The 21,341-nt window shown below is 42.3% G+C and overlaps 1 protein-coding gene across 4 annotated transcripts in view; it reads left to right on the top strand.

Annotated features, from left to right (window-relative positions):
* MYOCD (myocardin) overlaps positions 1-21,341 on the top strand; it is a 112,754-nt gene that overhangs the window by 53,629 nt on the left and 37,784 nt on the right. For 3 of the 4 annotated variants that reach the window (XM_058283461.2, XM_058283459.2, XM_058283460.2), the window contains exons 3-5: positions 5,943-5,998; positions 7,764-7,839; positions 12,357-12,518. In XM_058283461.2, coding sequence (XP_058139444.1) covers positions 5,943-5,998; positions 7,764-7,839; positions 12,357-12,518 — 294 coding nt within the window. Of the gene's footprint in view, positions 1-1,227; positions 1,272-5,942; positions 5,999-7,763; positions 7,840-12,356; positions 12,519-21,341 lie in introns of all 4 variants that reach the window. The other variant, XM_058283462.2, reaches the window with a different exon arrangement.

Below are 21,341 nucleotides of genomic sequence, written 5' to 3'. Positions count from 1 at the left end.
ATTCTCTTGAGAATTTACTTTGCTTTTATTTGTGTGCATTATGGGCTTAGCGTTTTTCCCTGCAGATGCTCTGAATGAATTTAAAGGCGCCGTCCCTTGACTTTCAATCAGGAAAGACAGAGTTACGAGGTCAATGTGGAACCCCAAGAACAGCTTCCAACGGGCGGAAAGGGTTATTGGGGCAGGAGCACGTGCCCAAGCCAGACCCTAGAATTGGTTCACGTTTATGTTATCAGTTATGGAATCCACATTTTCAAAAGAGTCCTGAAATCTTAGTGAAAGCTCCTCTTGAAGTTAACTTAAATGTGACTTTAAGAATTTGTCATTTGGACATCCTCCACAATCCCACCTCTGAATCCCAAAATGGAGATTTCTAGTTGCCTTCTCTGTGGAGTCTTACCCCCACCTCCTAGGACTCAGGAGGCACGATTTCACTCTCCCTCCTTTTCAGGCTCAAGCCTGTAAGAAGCTCAAGCTTCTCCACTTCCTCGTGCCTTCGGGCAGAGCCAGCCTGTCCCCTTGTACACCTCCAAGGACTTGAGGCTGGTCATCATTTCTCAGGCAAATGTTCTCCCCTACAGTTCGTTTTTCTTGGGCATCACTCTCCTGGGTAGAATCTTAAGTGACACCAATGATTCCAACCACTTCCAAAGACTTTAGTTGTAGGAGGATGATCATCTATGGGGAGGAGATTCAATAAAATGATCGTGGAGCAACTCAGTAAATATTCATTAACCATCTGCCATAAGGGAGACTCTGTGGACCACACACAGAGGAGTCAGAAACAATTTCTGTTTCAAAGGGCTTACAATCTAGAAAGGACCCCAAATCACCCCCCAACGACATTATTGGACATTCTTGTCCCCATTAAGCATGTTGGGCCATTCCGTGGAGTTGGGAGGATTGATGGGAAGAAGCGGCTTTATCCCTCCCTCTCCCCCAGCTCTTAAAGGGGGACAAATGATGTTAAACCCAGAGGAGGGAGAAAAGAGGTAACGTGTTGCTTATTCTCCTGGAATACAAGAGACGAGATTATAGAACGAAAATGGATTTTAGAGGACTGGGACCAGGAGACGCTGTCACATATCTGCAGTGTCTCAGAGAGAGTCTCCCTGTAGTTCAGAATGAATTGTCTGGGCAGCTTGGTTCCATGATCCGGTCGATGTAAATGAATTTAAAGGTACAATGAGCTGTCTATGAATGGTGCTGCCTTTATTTGTTTTGCAGACTAATCCAAGCCACAGCAACCACATACTTACTGCAAAGCCCTGGTAAATCCCCGAGTTCTGTGACACTTCTCCTGAGTAGCAAGAAGAATGACCGGGGCAATCCCTGCACCCACAAAACATGCAGCTTCATGATAGTTTTGAGAAGTTGACTGGACAAAGTCTTTCTTCCTTTTCTCAGTGCATTAATTTGACTTGGCTTTTCCCTACAGCACCCTGCCACCCACTGTTGGCTGTTTGAGCAGAACACGGCACAAGGAGATTGATCTGTCTGCCTCTCCCCCTCTTTCTAACATCTGAAAAGCAGAGATAGGGAAAGTTGCCCTGGATTGTCACGGCAAGCTCTTTTGGTCAACAACCCTAACTTCCTTTTTTCCCTCTCTTTCTTTCAATTTTCCAGTTCCCTTTCCTTAGACACTAGAAAACCAACAATTATAGGCAAACTTTGAATTTGTCTCTGTATCCTTCTAATTCCCAAGGAGCCACATATGTTGCACCAAATTCTCCAAGTGTGCAACTCAGCTCTTAAATGTCATAAAGCTACTTTGGGAAAGTATACTGTTTTCAGATTTTTAAGACTAACATTTGGGCAATGAATAGCAATTTATTAGTAACCTAAAGAGAGGGTAGAATTCCCAAAGCATTGTCATTTAGACATTGATTAGAAGAAAAATACTCATGATCTGATTTGTCTTTAAAAGTGAGACAAAGAGAAAGCAAGTATTATGAATCCCATTTTATTGAAGGGAAACGGGGAGAACAGGAATACTATCAGACTTGCTCAAGGTTATGCCAAAAATAAATGGCAAACAAGGACAGAAATTTGATGGTTCCTAAATTTTGCCATGCAGGACTTCTTTAATAATACTCATCACTGCCATAGATCTTGTGTTTGAAATAGTTTTACTGCCCCTCTACCCAAAGACCCTACAAACATTCAGTAATTATTAATCCATACATCTGTTTTTAATGAATTACTGGCATACACATTTATCATCCCAGTGCTTTTGACCAGAACAACTGTTACTAAGCCCAAGTTGCTGTGATTCTAGGCAGCAGAATAAAAGGTGACAGTCTCATTAGCCTACACAACTTTTCTCTGCAAATACACCCCTTTTTTTCAGCTTTCTGAAATGCTGAAAATCAGTCCTGGAAATCCATTTACTGCTTTTTTGAGTTCCTAGATTCCCAAGGACCCAAGAGACAGCTCCAGAGCTGTCAGTCATTCTCTCACTTTGACCTGCATCAGAATCCCCTGGAGACAGGTTGAAACACAGACTGGTGTGTCCCTCCCCTGAATTTCTGGGTCAGTAGATCTGGGGTGGGACCCAAGCATTTGCATTTCTAACAAGTTCCCAAGTGATGCTGAAGATGCTGGTCCAGGAGGTACAACAGCTCTGGCTGCTGCACCAGGTCTCCAGCTCTTTAGTCTGCCACTTAGTCTTTATCCTTAGCCACCACACGTGCTGGGTTCCCTCTGAGCGCCGAACCCTGCCCTGCCAGGCAGTGGGGGATCCCCGTGTGAGGAGTCAGCTTGCAGCGGGGAGCCACTTCCCCTCAAATGACTTCCTGGTGGCCCCCCTGCCTCACGTCTCCCTTCTCCGGGATCCCGTCAGAGGGTCAGAGGCGTGTGGGTGGAGTTGAGAGCAGGGCGCAGCAGGAGGTCTGTTCTTATCTCCAGATCTTTCTCTGGGCTCTAAGTAAGCAGATGTTTACACACACCGCTGACCCAAATTAGCCCACGCTGTAGCGACAGAAATAGAAACAGCCCCAACTAAACTGAGGCGAGAACTCGAGTTCCCCTGTGAGAAGCGATTTGTCTTCCTCTGGAGCAGAGGCTTAGATGGGTGGCTGACAGAATTTACAACCACATTTTAATATGCAATCACCCCAATTTTTTTTTTAATTTAGAAAACCAAATTCCTTTTCCAGCTTAAATGTCAGTGTCCTTAAATACAAAATTTCGCCATTCGATAATCCCAGGGCTGCCAGCAAAATGTCCTTGATGCATTTTCCAAAAAACCAACGGGGCTGGGGGATGGCATCATGGTTTGCGCTGGCCCTTGGGGGGAGATTGCTAAAACCCACATTCTCTAGAGTCGCAGAAAAAGGCAGGCATCTGCTCAGGGTTGACGTTAAACCAGGGTCCCCACATAATCCCCCAGAAGCCTGAAGAGTGTGTGGTACGATGCAATGTGTGAACCTCCATGGCTTCCTTCCAAGGTCCTTGCTAAATCAACATAGCTTCCCCCACCCACCCTGCAGAAGGAGGCTCCAAGAGACCTTTGTGCTCCTCCCATCAGAGAAGTGGACTCTATGAATCATTTCACAGGGGCATCGTTAATCCCAAGAAGGGATGAGTTATGGCTCTGCAATGCTAAATTATAGGAAATGCAGAGTTTCTTACAACAATTAACAAGCTCTACTAATAAGAATTGGAGAGTCTCAGGGGGTCAAGAGAACCAGATGAATGTCCCCAGAATCCCAAGTCCAGCAAATACCAACTGGGTTTAACATGTTAAGAGATCTCTCAAGAACCATGCACATTGTTCCCTTAGGGAAAGCTCCTTGAGAAAAGGGTGTTATTCTTTTTAACCATTTAGCAAGGCCAGAGGAAACTCAGTTCCTTTTCTGGAGTGTCATCGCAATTAAGCCACACCTACTTTAAGGGGCAGCGGGCCATAGGTCAGAGATGACGATCTACTAGTGTAGATGGAAGAAGATTCACAAGGGCTTACTGGACTTCAAGTAGACTTTCCAGGATCTGGTTACCTGGCAATGGGGAGTTGCTTTCCAGAATGCCCTCAATATAAATGCAACCATGACCAAATTCAGGCAAGGGCAAGCCCCTTTCCTGAGGATGATGACTAGAGAAAGAACAAAGAAGATGCATGAGCAAAACTGTGAACTGCCCCTTTCTCCAGATGATTTCCTGGATGCCCTGAGTGGGCAGAAAAGAAGAAAGGGTCATTTCAAGAGTCAGGTCTTGCATAGAAATCCATTTTTAAGAGCAAAGAGCAGCAAACAAAAAGAAGCTGGTGTTTGATCAGTGACAACATAATCAAATGCTTTTTTTTTTCCTATGAAGAAAGGAAGTCTCTTAATCTCTGGTTAAGGTGAAGGGAAGAGTGCTTATAAACCACTCTTGGCACAAGCCAGCCAACTGGGAATATTCTGCATCTTCCTTTAGTCATTGGTGCTAATGTTGGGGTGACATAGGGAAATCTATAGAAGCATGTTTTAACATTCCCAGCAGCCTCCTAGAGAGCAGATAATACGACCTACCAGCCACCAGCACCGCAACTGAGTTTGCTTGAAGTGCAGCAAAACCTTTTGGAAACTGCTCCAATCTAGTACGGTCGTAAGGACCAAATGAGGCTCTTCCTCTCCCATAAACACACCGGGGCACGCATACACACACATGTACTCAAACACACACACACATGACCCCAAGTATCAATCTGGACAGGAACCTAATTCTGATGGTGGCCAAGTTTTGGGAGAGCACTTCATTGCCTGCAGTGTAAGAGTGGGCGTCTGTCGGAGAAATATTAGTGCTGTGAGTCATGTGATTCAGCAACTTTTCCAGACGTAGAGTCCAGAAAATATAATTGCAATTCTGTCACCTCTGCTCTGCCCCATCACTTACAATGAAAAGTGATTGTTTGTGGCTGCTGGAGGAGATTGTTCCAAGGGAATCAGGAAAACCAGAAATAAAAATGTAGGATTTCATTGAACGCTGTTCTACTTTTTTGCTAAGTCAAAAGAGCTTGCAAAGGGGAGCAGATGTAGCTCAGTGATTGAACCCCTGCTTCCCACGTATGAGATCCTGGATTCAATCTCCGGTACATCCTAAAAAAAAATTGTTTGCAAGAGCTTGCAGCGTGACCATGAGGAGGTGGGATGGGTGTGAGGACCCGTGCAGTAGGAAGAGCAGAGGCTGGCATCTGCCCCTGTCACGGATGCTGGATGCCGGGACTGGCCAGTGCTAGTGTGTTAGATGTTTTGGATATCACATCTTTAAAGAGATTAGAGGTGCTGAAGGATCTAGCTATTAGCACTAGCTGTATGACCCTGGGCAAGTCAATTGATTTCTGAGGACCTCAGTTTCCCCATTCTCTAGGGGGTACGAGTCTGTATTTCATTGCCTTCACAGTGTCCTTCCTGCCCTCGATGTCTGAATTCCACGGTGTTCCCTGAGCACCAGTGGTTGCAAGTTCCTCTCCAATTGGCCAAATATCCAAAGTACAAATCCCTTCCTACAAACTGGCACCCCACTCCTCCCCACCCCTGTCCCCCCAAAACACAGCCATTTCCCCAGGCCTTTGCACTCAAGGGCACAGCAAGGTCAAAGGGTGTACTGGTGGCTAGAGTCTACTCCTCTACCTCGAATGGAGCATTGCTTCGTCTCCAGTTTTCCATGGGTCCCCATCTCTCCTTAGCAACTTGGAATGCCCTGCCTCCACCACATCTCTTCCCTGTCGCATATTCTGTCTCTGCTGCTCCTCCTCTTTCAGACTTAAATTCTGCCTCCTTCTGAATCCCTTGGCTTCAGGGAAGCTGACGGCCTCTGGGCCTTCCCTCTCTAATTGCTTGTTGGCCTAATAAAGGCAATCACTCCCGAACCGCGCAGCTGAGCAAGCTCACCGGCAGCTATGGCAAGGCTGAGCAACCCCCTGGCCAACGCTCTGCTCACGTCGCTGTTTTCTTTTTCAGCGCTGAAAAGTCCCACTGAATTCCATGAGCAAAGGAAAAATCTGGATATTGACAAGGTAATTTTTGCAAAGTGCCTTTCGTGAACTTAGACTACAGGGCGTGAGTCGCTGAATGCTCAACTTTGCCTAAAGCACGTAGAATTTCTACAATACCCTCAACGGAATTGCTGGTCCCCTGGCCCCATTCCAGATGGGATCTTACTTCTAGTCATTGAAAACTGTTGAAATGGGACTACGTTAGCTCTGAAAAGTCCCCAACTTTCCCGATTTGTAAGGGATCACTGCAAGGATACACTAGGGGTCAAAAAGACTTTATAAAGAGAAGCAAAACTGGCTTGCGAGCTGCTTTACCTTCCATTACCATCCTTTTAGTGACAATCAGATTTTTAAAAGTCCAGTTCAAATGCAAGGCAGGGTCTGTGGCTGTGCAGTTTATTTGCAGCTACTTGATTTTACAATAAATTATGTTTATTTCCCTTTGTGTTTTAGCCTTCGAGGGAAAAAGTTGGTGTGTATCCTGACCCTTCGTAACAAATCTCTGCAACCTGCATTTATCAATAATATAAAAACCATTGTGTGGTGTGTTGGTGAAGGGTTGTTATATGGGAATTCTGCACATGTGCATGACTAGTTTTAAGTTCACAACTTCTGTAATAATGTATTTTTAAAATTTCCTAAAAACCAAGAAAAAGAAAGAAAGCTTTTGAGTAAACCTCAGCATTCTATTGAGTGAGAAGAAACAGTGAAGGGGATTTTCTGCTGGACTTTCTGCCTGAGATTTTAGCCTTGCAGCTAGTCTGGGCGTGGAGGTGAGGACCAGGGCTCTGGAAAGCTTCAGAGCTGCTTGTGAGTGCTTGTGATCTCCACCACCTGGAGAATAACAAAGAGCAGCACACTGCCTTTCATCAGATCTGGAGGGATCCCCAGAACCTTCTCAGGTGCCAAATGGGAGACCTAAGACAGTGGGATAAAAACCCAGAGCTAGAAATCAACGACCTGAGGTCTGGTTTTGTCCTTGCCATAGTCTGCACGGTCCCTGCAGACCACGCCCTCGACAACCAGGTGATGAGACGCAGTAAACGATCCATCTCCAAGCGTCCTTGCGACTCACCCCGGGTCTGAATTGACATGCTTTACGCTCTTGCATGTCCTGAGGGCAGAGTCAACTGCATGAAGGGAGAAGGCATGTGTTGTCATGTTTTACTAGGCAGATTTAGGCAACGGTTCATTGCTGACTCTAGCTGATTTGAGCACCCTTTTAAAAGGCAATGGAGGGGAGCAGATGTAGCTCAAGTGGTTGAGCACCTGCTTCCTACATATGAGGTCCCCAGTTCAATCCCCTGTACCCCTGCAAACAAACGAGAAAACCAACTCTCATTGGGAGCAGACATAGCTCAGTGGTTGAGTGCCTGCTTCCCATGTACAAGGTCCTGGGTTCATTCCTGGGTACCTCCTAAAAAAAAGGCAATGGAACAGAACTGGTTCTACTACAAGCAGCTAAGTGTCTTCACAGTGTTATGGATCAGTGGCCTGCCTGACCTTTAGCAGCATTTCAGTGTGTGGCCCTGACCTGGCCCAAAGCTTTTAACCTCCTCATCTTATTTTCCCATCCTCAAATTACTGGACAGCCTTTTGTAAGTATTCCCTCATCAACGTATGGGAGACCAGGGATATTTGCACTTTCCAGTTGTCATGAAAAAGACTACTTTTCCCCTTTGAAAGAACTTGAGGTTTTTTTTTTTAAGTTAAAACAAACTGATTCAAGTGCACAGTGTATTTACTGAGATTGGTGGCCGAATCCATTCTATGTCCGTGTTTACAGACTGAAGACCAGCTGAAGCGCAAGGTCAGAAACAGACCCGAAGGCGCCGACTTGGTTAATATGCACATACTCCAAGGTAAGCCTGCACTCAAACCTAAACCCGGAGTTGCCCTTGGAATGGTGGGGCGTTGCTCTCGAGTTCTTTGTCTCCGTATGGTGGCTCAGCCTCTTTAAAGAGTCTCCCCTGGCATTACAAAGCAGTAGTTTGTAGCAGTCATCTAGGAAAATTCCAGGCCATGTAGACAATCAAATTGGGAGGTGATATCATGGTTAAGAGACTGTCAGACTTGGGTTCCAATCTCAGCTGTATCTCATTTAACTATGAGCCCTGGGCGAATTATATAACATCTCTGAGCTTCAGTTTCCTTACATATAACATAGAGATGATAATCAGATATAAATGGAGGTAACCTTTTAGGGTAATTGTGACGATTATGTGAGGTATTGTGTTGTAAATGGCTTGGCAGAATACCTAGTGCATAGGAACTGCTCAGCACAATTTGACAGTTATTAATCTGGATCCCAGACATATATAAATATATCTACTTTAGAATGGGATTAAGGCTTCCTAGCTGCTAACATATTCATTAGGCAAATGCTTGATTCAGCTTTGCACGTCCCAGTGGTCAGGGAATGGCAACCTGAGAGAACTGATGGTGGCGAAACCCACCACCTCTTTTTTAGGATGCCACAATTGTGTTTCGGAGTGTGAAATGGGCAAACACCAGATTGCTCCCATATTCTGACAACCAGATGAGGGAGGAGAGATTGATAGCCCTGTTTTGTGAATTGCCTTCGCTGGAATGGGAATCCCCTGACCTTTAGAGCTCCTCTTCAAAGACAGCCAGTCCTTAACTTGACCGTCAGCTAGAGAGCATTGATTCCTTGAACAAGCACCATGTGGATGGCTGCTAGGTGCTGGCCGCTATGCTAGACCTCATGGACACAGTGATGAACAAGCCACGAGTTCCTGCCCTTGAAAGATTCTCACAGTACAATAGAGGCAGCAGAAATGAGGCCTAGAATCTCCAGTCCATCCAAAGGTGTTACACTATTTAAAAGAGGGGAAAAGCATGGTGTTGAGGGTGCACGGAGGAGGAGGAGAGAAGAGCGGCATCCGTGTCCGACAGGATGGAGGAGGAGTGAGGAAATGAGATAAGACTTGAAGGCCAGGTCAGGGAGAGAAAGGTGGAAGGGCACTGTGGGTGCAGGGAACAGAATGTTCAGAGGCACTGAGTACCAGTGGCTCTGGAGGGTGGATTTCATTGCAAGACTCTTCATTAGCTTTCTTTTTTAAGATTTATTTATTTCTCCCCTCTTCCCCTACCCCATTGTTTGTGCTCACTGTCTGCTCTCTGTGTCTCCTCATCTTCTTTTAGGAGGTACCAGGAACCAAACCTGGGACCTCCCGAGTGGGAGGGCGGTGCCCGATCTCTTAAGCCACATCCACTCCCTGCTTGTTGTACCACTCGTTGTGTCTCCTCGTTGGGTCATCTCGTTGCGTCAGCTCATTGCGCCAGCCTGTCACGTCAATTTGCTGTCTTGCTTTTCTTCTTTAGGAGGCACCAGGAACCAAAGCCAGGACCTCCCATTTCGTAGATGGGTGCCCAACTGCTTGAGCCACATCTGCTCCCTTCATTAGCTTTAAAAAGCACAGAACTCCTGAAAGCTCATGAAAGTTGTGAAGTTGTTTCTTTGATCTGCATCACTTCTGGGTTATTCTGATTTACTTCCAACTCTGGAATAGGCCAAGTGTTAGTAAAGTGAGGACTGTTTCCAAAATGCTTTGGAGCATTAATGTGCTAAGGAAGAGTGAGAGAGGACAGTGTGGGATGTGAGGCTTTGACCTGGCTAAGGCAGGTACAAGGTATCAAATCTCTTAGGAATAGGGAAGAGGGGATCTCAGAAGGAAGGTGACAAAAAGTTTACTCCTTTGTGATGGTTTCTAAGAATCTAGAAGCAGCTGTCATGTCAGCGTAAAATCACAGCTGCACAAATAATCAAAGAAACGCTATTTCAAATGAGATACAGACTTTTCAATTATCAGACTGGCAAATAAAGATTGAAATAGTGTGTGTCAAGGGTGTGAGAAAAATGTGTATTCTCATACACTGCTGGTGGAAGTACAAATTGGGTCAATGCTTTTAAAGGGCAATTTGACAGCATATATCAAGCTCCTTAAAAACGTGCCAACCCTTTAACCCAGTAGTTTAATTTCTATTATTTTATCCAAAGGAAGATACATAAGGAGATTAATGTGCAAGGATGTTTGTTGTAGAAGTATTCTGGATGGTGAAAAATTGAAATCTGTGCAGTGTCTAAGAAGAGGGGATTGACAGAGCTATGGGTTATCTATACAATTGAATACCTTGCAGCTGTTATAAATAAGGCTTTCAAAAAATAATTACTTCATGGGAAAAAACTTACAATATAATGTTCAGTGAAAAGAACAGAAAACAAAACCATATTTACAATCTAATTCTGGGAAGAAAAAATATAAACAAATATAAACTGTATTTATAAGTTCTTTTGAGAAGACATATACACTTAACAATAAATATAAATGACTAAAAAAGAAAGACACTCAATTACAAAGAGTTAACACTAAGTGGTGAGTTTCCTGATGCTTTCATTTTCTTCTGTATACTTTTAAAATATTTTCCACACTGATGACAATGAGTATGTAGTAATTCTATAAGTAGAAAACTGTAAGAAATGTTATTTTTATCTCAAAGTGGTCTTGAATTAAAATATCCGACTGTGGGAAGCATGTGTAGCTTGGAGGATGAGCACACACTTCACTTGTATGAGGTCCTGGGTTCAATCCCTGGTACCTCCAACCCTCCTATATATTTTATATATTTTTAAAAATTATATAATCAGACTGTAAACCACAGCAGCCCCCAGGGCAGTTTTGTGTCTCTGATTGTTCCCATCCAATCTCTCCTTCTCCCCGGCTGAAATTGTAAATTAGCTGCCTGGAGCACTGAGGATGTGCTATGCCCAGAATGACTGCTGCCTTTCAGGAGTTCCTTGTCTAATTTCAGGAAGTGAGACCACAAGCCAAATGCTTACAACTGCTAGAGGCAGTCCAAGAAAAAACGGAGAAGCACAAGTAGAAGGAGTTGGGAAGGCTTTATGCTGGGACCAAAAGGAGGAGTAGAGTGACGAGGGTGGGGAGGGAGAAGGAAGCATTCCAGGATGGGCAGGCAGAGGAAGCAGAGGTTCAGAGGTGAACTCAGTAGGTGCAGGGCAGAGTGAGGCAGAAGGACAAAGGCAGGCTGGCTGGAGTGGTAGGTTGGGGTGGAGAGCTATGGGATGGACTCAGTTTGCAGCTGGCCCACAAAACCAGAATGACACAGGGGAGTGGAGAGGGTATCTTGCAGGGGAGGGCAATGCCAGAAGAAAAGACTGTTTTTCTGAAGATTAATCTTGTATTGGAGGGGAGTGGCTATAGCTCAGTGGTTGAGCGCCTGCTCGCCACGTGCAAGGTCCTGGGTTCAGTTCTCAGTACCTCCTTAAAAAAAAAGAGAGAAAAAGATTTTTTTAAAAAATCTTATATTGGAATAAATTGATCCCTGGGGCAGGGGAACAGTAAGAACCCTTTGCAAAGACCTAAGAGATGGTTTGGAGAGGATTTAGGCTTAGGTATCACCATTCTTTGGCTTGTGGTATATTGAGGGTTTCTCCATCCTATGTAAAGTACTTTATAACTGCAGCTTCTGGGTGACTCTGACCTGTTGCAGCCAGGTAGACATTGCTAGGCCCCTCCTATATGGGGACTTCTAGATCAGCTGCCAGACACAAGGTCTGAGTGAGTAGATGGGTCATGCTAGAAGAGTGTGGCTGGCAGGCTCGTCTGCAACTGTTATCTCACCTTAAGAGTGACGCTGCAAACGTCGATAGGATCTTAACTTACAGTTCTCCACTAAAGCAACAACTAGTTTGGTTCAGTTCTCCTCCAGGTTCTTCCTCTGAAATAAAGAGGAAATAGGAGGTCAGCCTTAGGGGTTGAACTTTCTAAACCTCAGATGAGAAACTGTCTGTTAGAAAAATTCAATGTCAAAATTCCCTCTGTAAATAACTGTTTCAAAGGATTTTTTAATCTTTTACAATGGATCTGGGCATTTGACTGTCAGTACAGCCACAAGTCTTAACATCTTTAAAATGTCATACTGCTAATAATAATTATAAAAATAGATAATATTTACTCTGGGTTCACCCTGTGCCAGGTACAACATTGACCAAATGTCCTTCCTTTGCCAATCTCTGTAGCTTAGGGTGAACAAGTAACACTGGCCCCATGGCCTGCTTGCTTAGAGAATCACCAAATTGCACTCTTTTTTTCCACAAATCCTCACAAAGCAAGCTTTTTAAACTTCTCTGTGTGCCTGACTCTGTATTTGCCTTTATTTGGAAGTGTCTCGTCTCTGGTGCTAATCCATGTGAAATGAGGATGATTGCATTGAAAAATTATTAGGATGGTAGAGCACAGTGTGACATAATGTTTTGTAACCACAAGCAAAAACACAAAAATGAAAAATAAAAAAGAGACCGAATTCTTAACTGATCCTTTTCATTTCAACCCGTCAGCCTCCACTGCAGAGAGGTCCATTCCAACCGCTCAGATGAAGCTGAAAAGAGCCCGACTTGCAGATGATCTGAATGAAAAAATTGCTCTACGGCCAGGGCCACTGGAGCTGGTGGAGAAGAATATAATTCCTGTGGATTCTGCTGTGAAAGAGGCCATAAAAGGTAAAAGGTAGTTAGGAAATGGCATGCCTTTCCCTGGTGCTCACTAGAGCTGAGGAGTCCTGGGGCTGAAGGTCTCTCTTGCTGCCCCAGGACATTGCCCATAATTAGAGTCCCTGGGGGTCAGGAAGTATCTCCCACCCACTTGTCCAAGAAATCTCCTGCATACTGGCTTGACGCAGGCGCGTTTGCACTAGATAGGCAGGTTGAGAAGCTGATCTGATGGAATCCTCAAAATATCTGCCCTGTAAAGTCCCTGCAACCCCATTGCTTGGGATTTACAGCCCCCTTTAGCCTTGCTCTTCTAGAAAGAGGTGGAAAGAGCCCTGGTCCTTTCTCAAAAGAGGTGAAAAGAGCCCAAAAGACCTGAATTATAAGCCCAGTCTGTCTGGCCACTGGGCATTGGGGCTTTTCCACCTCACTGGAGTGGAGATACCAATTCCCATCCTGCCCAGGATGTTGGGAATGAGGTTCAGGTTTTACAATGTACATGAAAACTCATTGACAACCCTCATGTACTCTCTAAGGTAAAAGTACTAACACTCAACCTTTAACTTGTTCATAACTTGTATAAAATCGTTCTGTAGACTTTTTGAGCAATGGAGACCAAATGGACCCAAACAGGGAACCTGGGAAGACTATGGATGTAAAAACACCATTGGTGGAAGAAGGAAGGGGAGCTTCACATCTCTATAGGCAGACTTTAGTTTCTTTCAATTATGCGTACAAACGCTCTGAGAACAACCTATTGCTAATATTTTTTTAAAGGTTTATTTATTTTTACCCCCACACACACAGCTTCCTTGTCTGTCTGCTTGTTGTCTGCTAGTCTTCTCTATGTAGCACCGAGAGAACCTAGGACCTTCCACACAGGAGGCAACTGCCCAACCACCTGAGCCACATCCATTCCCTATTGATAGTAATATATATATTTAAATTTTTTGATTCATTGTCAAAAGCATGTGTAGGGACAGTTTATTAAACACAAGTTCACTTGTAAGTGTATCATCAAGTGTTATCCACATTCTAAAACCTGGCCCTCATCCCACCACTCAGAGCGTACACAATTATTGCTTTTGGAATCTGAAAATATGAAAATATGACCTCCAGGAGAGGCGTTGGACTCATCCATCCATGTCTGCTAAATTCTCCCTTGTTGGTTTCCCTCTTCTTCATTCCCTGCCTCCACACCTACATATCCTGTGCCTTTGAGCTTGGCCTAGAGTATTCAATTGTGTGCTCTCCCTTTTCACTCTAACAACACCTAGAATGCGAAAGGATCTCCCTCAGCCCCTATCTTAGCTTCTTAGGGCTTCCATAACAAAGGACCACAAGCTGGACGGCTTGCAACAGAAATCCATTGTCACACAGTTTTGGAGCTGGTCGTCTGAAATCAGTAAGGAGACTCCTTCCTTGGCCCCACCTCCCTTCTGGTGGCTTGCTGGCAATCCTTGGGCTTCAGTCTCTGCCTCAAGTGTCACATGGCCTTCTTTCTGTCTATGTCCAATTCTCCCTTCCTATAAGGAACCAGTCATATTGGATGAGGGCTCAGCCTGACCTAGTTTGGCCTCATCTTAACTAATAGCATCTTCAAATATCCTATTTACAAATAAGGTCACCAGGGGTTAGGACTTGAGCAGGTGTTCACTTTTGAGGGGACACGATTCTACCCAAACAGCATCTTTTATCATTTCTCAAAAATTGCATTCTATGTATTATAAATTTATGATTTATTTTTATATGATACAGAAAAATATCTCATCTTAATTTGTCTTCTTTGGATTATAGTGGCATTAGATATTTAAAATGTGATTATGGCTCATTGGCAGTTCATGGATTTTATTTTATTTTATTTTATCTTTTGCTGGGCATTTTATCCCCTTATCGCTTTCTAAAATTTATTTTTATAGAAAAGAACATATAATCCTCTGTCTGTCACAAATATTGCAAAGTCCTTTTACCAGCTTGTCCTTTGCCCTTTGACTTTGTTTATGGTGTAACAGTTTTGGATTTCTATTTAGTTAAATCTACTAATATCTTCTTTCTGAATTTGTCTATGTATTGAAAACACTTCCACACCCAAGAATATAGCGGTATATACCTATATTGTCTTCTAATATTAATATACTTTATTTTTGCATGTAAATACTTAGTGCATGTGAAATTGTGTAAGGTTTAACAGACCATACCAATAATCAATTATTATTGATATATTTTAAAAATGTGTTTTAATATCTGACTTTACAAGTTTCTTTATATAGGTTTTATTTTTCAAATTTGGCTTGGCTATTCTCACAAATGTGTGCTTAGTGAAATTAAGAACCAGTTTATCATATGCCAATGTAAACCCTGTTAGAATTTTGTGTGAGACTGCAATAATTTTTTAGTTAACTTATGATAAAGTCATAGGTTTAAAACATAAATTCTTCCCATGCACAGAGGTAGTATCCCTCTCCAATTATTGATGTCTTCTATATTTCTTTTCCCTTAGGTTTTTGGGTTTTTTCTTTATAAAACAAAAAATATTAAGTAAAATTAGTTATTACTGACATTTGGGAAACCTGTTTATTACACACATTTATTTTGTTAACTGGACATAAGAATTCCCCATTAGTTCCAAAAGTTTCTCAATTTATCTTTACTTCTCCATGTATAAAATCATATCATCTGCAAAAAAAATGAACAATTTATCTCCTGTCTGCTTTAATGTTCTGACTGGTACTTGAAAACAAATACCAAAATATTATTAATATATTATATAGTTAATATTTTAAATTATGTATAATATATTCATAATATAAAATTGTTGTTTTAATATATTTGTATTTATAAATGTTATATATTTAGATTTGTCAATTACATTAATTTTATATAAATTATATAGCACAATAATTATGCAAATATATTTTCTAATATGTAAAATATCTATCATATTAATTTATTTTATCTACAAAATTATACTTATAAGTTATATAATGCACCTATAATATGTGGTATAATTTGACATGTATAAAAATAATACCACATTTTATAATTTAGAAACTATATAATGATTGATGTTTTATGTAGTAATAATATAGTATTATTATTATTGATGTATTGGCTGGTACTTCAAAAGCAATATTGTATTATATTGTACCATACTACATTATATTACATTACATTATAGTGACAATATGTACTTTCATTTCTGTCTTAAAGAGGAGTTTCTCTAATCATTCACCTCTATATTTGGCATTAGTTTTTGTTTAGGATAGAATTTTTTTTTTTAAGATTTTTAAAAAATTTATTTCTGTCCCCTTCCTCCCCTCCCCAGTTGTCTGCTCTCTGTGTCCATTCACTGTGTGTTCTTCAGTGACCACTTCTATCCTTATCAGCAGCCCTGGGAATCTGTGTTTCTTTTTGTTGCATCATCTTGTTGTGTCAGCTCTCCGTATGTCTGGCACCGTTCTTGGGCAGGCTACACTTTCTTTCGCGCTGGGTGACTCTCTTTATGGGGCGCACTCCTTGCATTTGGGACTCCCCTACGCAGGGGTACCCCTGCGTGGCACAGCACTCCTTGTGTGCATCACAATTGCAATCCCTTCTGCTACAATATCCATAGATGATATTGGCCTATGCTTTTGTTGTGATAGTTTTATATTTCTTGGGTTTAAATAACAAAGCTATACATGCTTCTAAAATAAGTCATGGTTGCCTTTCCATATGCTTCTATGCTCTGGAAAAGGTTATATATGATAACAATGATTGTTTCCTTGAAAACTTCACTTAATAAAACCATAGTGGCCCATAGTTTTTAGAAAACGACTTTTTCTAAAAGTAGTTCTTTGATACCTTGTCCTCAGTTTTGTCCATGATTGTTTATGTATTCAAATGTTCTTCTTAAGTTAACTTATACAAATTTACATTTTTCTAAAAATTTCATCATCACCTTGAATTTCAAAATTATTAGCCTAAAATTACATATAGTATTGTCTTCCAGATGTTTACATCTCTCCAAACCTGGGGCTATAGTCCTTTTTCATTCCTAATGTGGTTTATTTGTGCATTCCCTACCTCTCTTTCTCTTTGTAGTTCTCAACTAGAAGTCTTTCTTTTTAAGTGATTATGCAAAGACACAGTCCATGAATTTACTGATTTTTGTGGTTTCTTTTCTTTTCTAGGGTTCACCTAATTTTTCTTATATCTTTATTCATTCATCTTGCCTCCTTTCCAGGTAGCTGAGCCAGAGACTCTAGCAGCAGGAGCAGAATATGTGGGCAGGGGGAGAGAAAGGTGGTGAAAGAAATGTTAAAAATATTGCAACCCCTCAGGTGAGGAGCCAGAAGAGTAGGAACAGGGAACAGGGTGCTGGTGGTGGAGATAGACAGAAAGTGATAAAGAATGAGCGCTGTTGGAAAAAATGAACTGGCAGGATGTGGATCAACCTGATGGCAGTAAAGCATGAATTTTAGTATCTTATCAGCCTGGTTTTCAAATCTGGACTCTGCAACTCCCTGGCCATGTAACCAAAGAAAATTTATTTAATTTCACTGTGCCTCTATTTCCTTGTCTGTAAAACAACAACAACAGCAATATTAATAATGCTTGTCTCATAGCATTTTTGCTTAAGGTGGGATTGCATTACATAATTTAGGTAAAGAATTAGGTAGTTGCTGGAGACATGAGTGAATAAGTCTCAATTCCTGACCTAGCAGTTTGCACTTTAGCAAGAAAAGAGGCATGGAAGGAAAACAATGCCATTCCTTGTGATCATTTCTAGGAACGGAGTAAGTAAAACATACAGTAGGACCGTTTATGAGTGTTCCTAACAAGATACACCTTCTTAGCTGAGTTCTGAAGGGAGATTGCAAGAGATGAGACATAAGGATGGAGAGGTAACTTTGGGCAATAACAATTTTATCTCCAAAGCAGTAGAGGCTCCCAAGCTTCAGAGAAGACCTAGAGGAAACAAATTTAACCATGTTTCTAATTTCCCAACAAGGGAAAACATAATTTTTAATAATAATAATAGTATTATTATTACAAAACAATGGCGAGCCATGGTAGGATCTCCAGTGGAAGGCTGGAAATCTGTCTGTGCATGAGTGGGATGGGAACTTGGCATTTGGGAAGAGGCTTCTGGCTGTGGAGTGCAAAGTGAATTGAAGGGTGGCAGAGTCAGAGAGCTCTGTTGGGGGCCATTAGACTTCTTCATTGATGGGTGATAAGAACCTGTACTAGACTCATGACTGAAGTATGGAAAAAGGATCTAAGAGACGATTGAATTGGCATGATTATATGAATGTGGTAGTTTAGTCAAAGGTGACACCCGGGTTCCTCTCTTGGACAGCTGGGTAAACAGCAGTGCCACTTTTCAAGATAGGCAATGTGAGTGGGAAGAGCAGATTTGGGAAAAGATGATGAATTCTTATTTTGACTTGTTGAATTTGATTGAAGCGTCCATGGGAAATGCAAGGGGGAAAGTTTGAGTAAACAATGAGCGCTATGGTCCAGAGTTCAGAAGAGACAGCAGTTCTAGTGTTATAGATTTGGGAGTCCTCAGCATATATGCTCATTTCAATGGGTCAACCAGAGAGACTGCCCTTTCATTCATTTATTTCTTCATTTAACAATATTTAATAAGTGTCTTTAGTGTGTCAGACATGATTCTAAGTGTTGGGATATATCAATAAAAATGAAAAAACATACTAAGATTCCGTCTTAAGGGAACTTATATTCTAGTGAAGGTGACATAGACGATAAATGAAAACATAATGAAAAATAAGTTAGGGAAATGGATATAGTTCAAATGGTTGAGCACCTGTTTCCTCTGTGCAAGGTTCTGGGTTTGAACCCTGGTACCTCCTTTAAAAAAAGTAAGTTATGTATTATGATAAAGGCTGTAAATGCTGTGGAGGGAAAAAATGTAGCACAGGCTGTGAAGAATCAGGAATGCCCTGTGGGGGAGAAGGAGTTGGCAGGGGATGTGTAAAAAGGGAAGAGGGCTAAAAATGAAACAGTCATATTTAAGATAGAAGCAAGGGAATCTGTGTAGAATAAAGAGAAGGAATGACTAGAAAAACAGAGGATGTGGATTGACCCAGTTAAAGGAAAGTGCAGAAGTGGGCACCAGTATTGGAGAACTGAGCACCTGTTACTCAGCACATAAAATCAGCTTCTTTAGTGTTGACTGTTCAAATGCATATATGAGTTTTTATGGGCAAGCTGATCGCATGATATGAAATGTCATGAAGTTAGAGGGGGTTGCTTAAAGACCAGCTGTAGAGATTGCACTTTGATAAAACTCCCAAGGGCAATGATGGTCCAGGTCCAACCTTCTCATACCTTCCCATGATCAAATCCCCTCCCCTTGGACTAGTAGTGATTCTGGCTGGTGGTTGAACTGTGTATTATTTTCTTGGCATCATGTCTAATTTCTCTCTATCCACGTGCCTTTCCAGATGTGTTTACACTTTCCAGTTCTCTTTGCAGCTGTGTTTCAATGTTTCTGCCAAGCTCTGAACAGAATACTCGGTCACTGTCTTCCTCCTTCCAAATTTTAGGAAAGAACAACTATTATCCAACCCTAATGTGGAATAATCTAGAACCTCTCCCACCACAGGGCAGCCTGTTTGGCCAGAGAACTCCCCCCCTCCTTGAGATTTTTCTCCTCCTTCCCAGACACCACCTCTCTTCCATCAGCTGAATGATCTCATCATCAAGTCTTGTTCTAAAACGTTCCTCTCCTTTAGAGTGCCAGCTATTGATTCTGCAAGTCTTTTTTCTGTGTCAGGTAGAATTTTACAGATTCCAGCTGGAGGAATCATAGGCTTACTGGACTAGAATGAAATATAATATAGAGGAATATGGGGCTTTCCGATTTGACTTCCACCCAATGAAGCTTGGGCCGTCGTGGGGCTACATGTCAAATCATGCGCCTGATTCCTCCTTTACAGAAAATCACTAATAGCCACACCCTTTCATAGCAGAATAGTGAATACTGCCAACATGATGTTCTATGGGAGTGAGGATTTATGAGAACAAATTACATACTAGAGCATAGCACAGCGCTGTTCAGCTTGTGAGTGGACCATTATGACTTAATGATCCCCCGGTTATGAGCCCACAGGGACCTACTCTGAGCTTGTTAATTCTCTCTCTGGTCATCTGAATAGTTTTTTCTCTTGACTCTTCCCCATGGCCCGTGAGTATCCTTAGCTACCAAGGAAGCTGTAAATTGTCCAGATTCTTGGCTTCTGGCTCGAGTAAAACAGAATCCAAGCTTGCTCTCCCAACTCTTCCAACAGTAGCTACTCAGCTCCAAAAAACACACCACTTCTCCAAAAATATTCTCACTTTTCCCTTGGACTTGGCCAGGTTTCCCACCTGAATGCTAGCCTTTCATCTGCTTTTAAAAAGATTAATCAGGGACCAGAATAGATAGCCCTATTGTCAGTGATAAATTCGTCCTATTTATCACCGTAGCCCTTTAACACAGAAAGCAACATTTTTATGCCATCAGAACTGGCCCAGATGACAGGTGGGAGAGGAGCCATCCATTCACAACTGTCACCTCAAATGAGTTTATGACAGTCTTTGCTCACCTATGCCCCCAAAGCTCAGACTTCACAGCAGCAAAACCTTCTCCTTGACTAAGAATCTAGTCATTTTTCAGAGATCCTGGAAGCCTCGACACTCTGATCATTTTTTTCTTTTTTTTTTTTAGTGCATTTTTATTGTCTTTTTTTTTGAAGATACATAGATTACAAAAAAATGTTACATTAAAAATATAAGAGATTCCCATATACCCCACACCCCACCACACCCCTACGCCTCCCACATTAACGACCTCTTTCCTCATTGTGGCTCATTCACTGCATTTGGTGAATACATTTTGGAGCACAGCTGAACTGCATGGACATAGATAATACCCATGGCCTTAATTCAGATTCTAGGCGACAGGGTTGTGAAAAGCTTTGCTTGGATGTGATTTTCTCATGGACAAAGCCTATCATTCCAGAATGAGAAATGATTCTCCAAGGGCAAATGATCCTTGGGAGAAAGAAACACACTTGGGCACAGATGAAAAATACTTTTCTGAGGAAGTTTCTAGAAAAGGAGTGGGAAAAGAGAGCCAGGGAGTTGGTGAGTGTTACTGCTGAGAGAGGAAGATGATTTTCCTGGATTCTGTGCTTCCAGATGGAGAAAAAGGTTTTGTCCATATTGAGGTCCTCTTGGCATCAATGAGAGAGAGAGAGAGATAAAGGGACAGGGCACGTCCAAGTGGGGGCTGCATTTGGGGAATTGTCCTTAGATACCTCCTAGGCAGCTGGGCATACTGGGAAGGAAGGAAGGAAGGAAGGAAGGAAGGAAGGAAGGAAGGAAGGAAGGAAGGAAGGGAGGGAGGGAGGGAGGGAGGGAGGGAGGGAGGGAGGGAGGGAGGAAAAGGGGTGGAGGGAAGGAAGGAGGAAAAGAAAGGAAAGAAAGGAGGTAAGAGACAGTTCCAAAGTGTCTTGCCTACTTCTCATGTTTTACACTCACAGCTGACAATCTTCTTTGTCCTTTGAGAATTAGCCCCAAGACTGGATGCAGGATAAACACTTAATTCTGGGAATTGCTTTTCCTGATGCGTATGGTCCTAGGGTCAGCATTGGGCATATTTCTAAAGCACCACGGATCTAAGGAAAAGGAGTCCTTGTTCCTCTAAACATCCACTCGCATCAATTTCCATGTCCCTCTCCTGAAATAGAGTATCTGATCCCCTTCAGGAGCAGTGGGTTCTAGTTTGGTGTGGACAGTGCCATCACTCGGTAGACTACAACATCCTGAACGTATTCAAATGGG

The sequence above is a fragment of the Dasypus novemcinctus genome, chromosome 21, assembly GCF_030445035.2.
Source record: "Dasypus novemcinctus isolate mDasNov1 chromosome 21, mDasNov1.1.hap2, whole genome shotgun sequence".
Lineage (NCBI taxonomy): Eukaryota > Metazoa > Chordata > Mammalia > Cingulata > Dasypodidae > Dasypus > Dasypus novemcinctus.
Note: the sequence above shows the minus strand (reverse complement) of the source record. Positions and strands in the feature narration are given on the sequence as shown.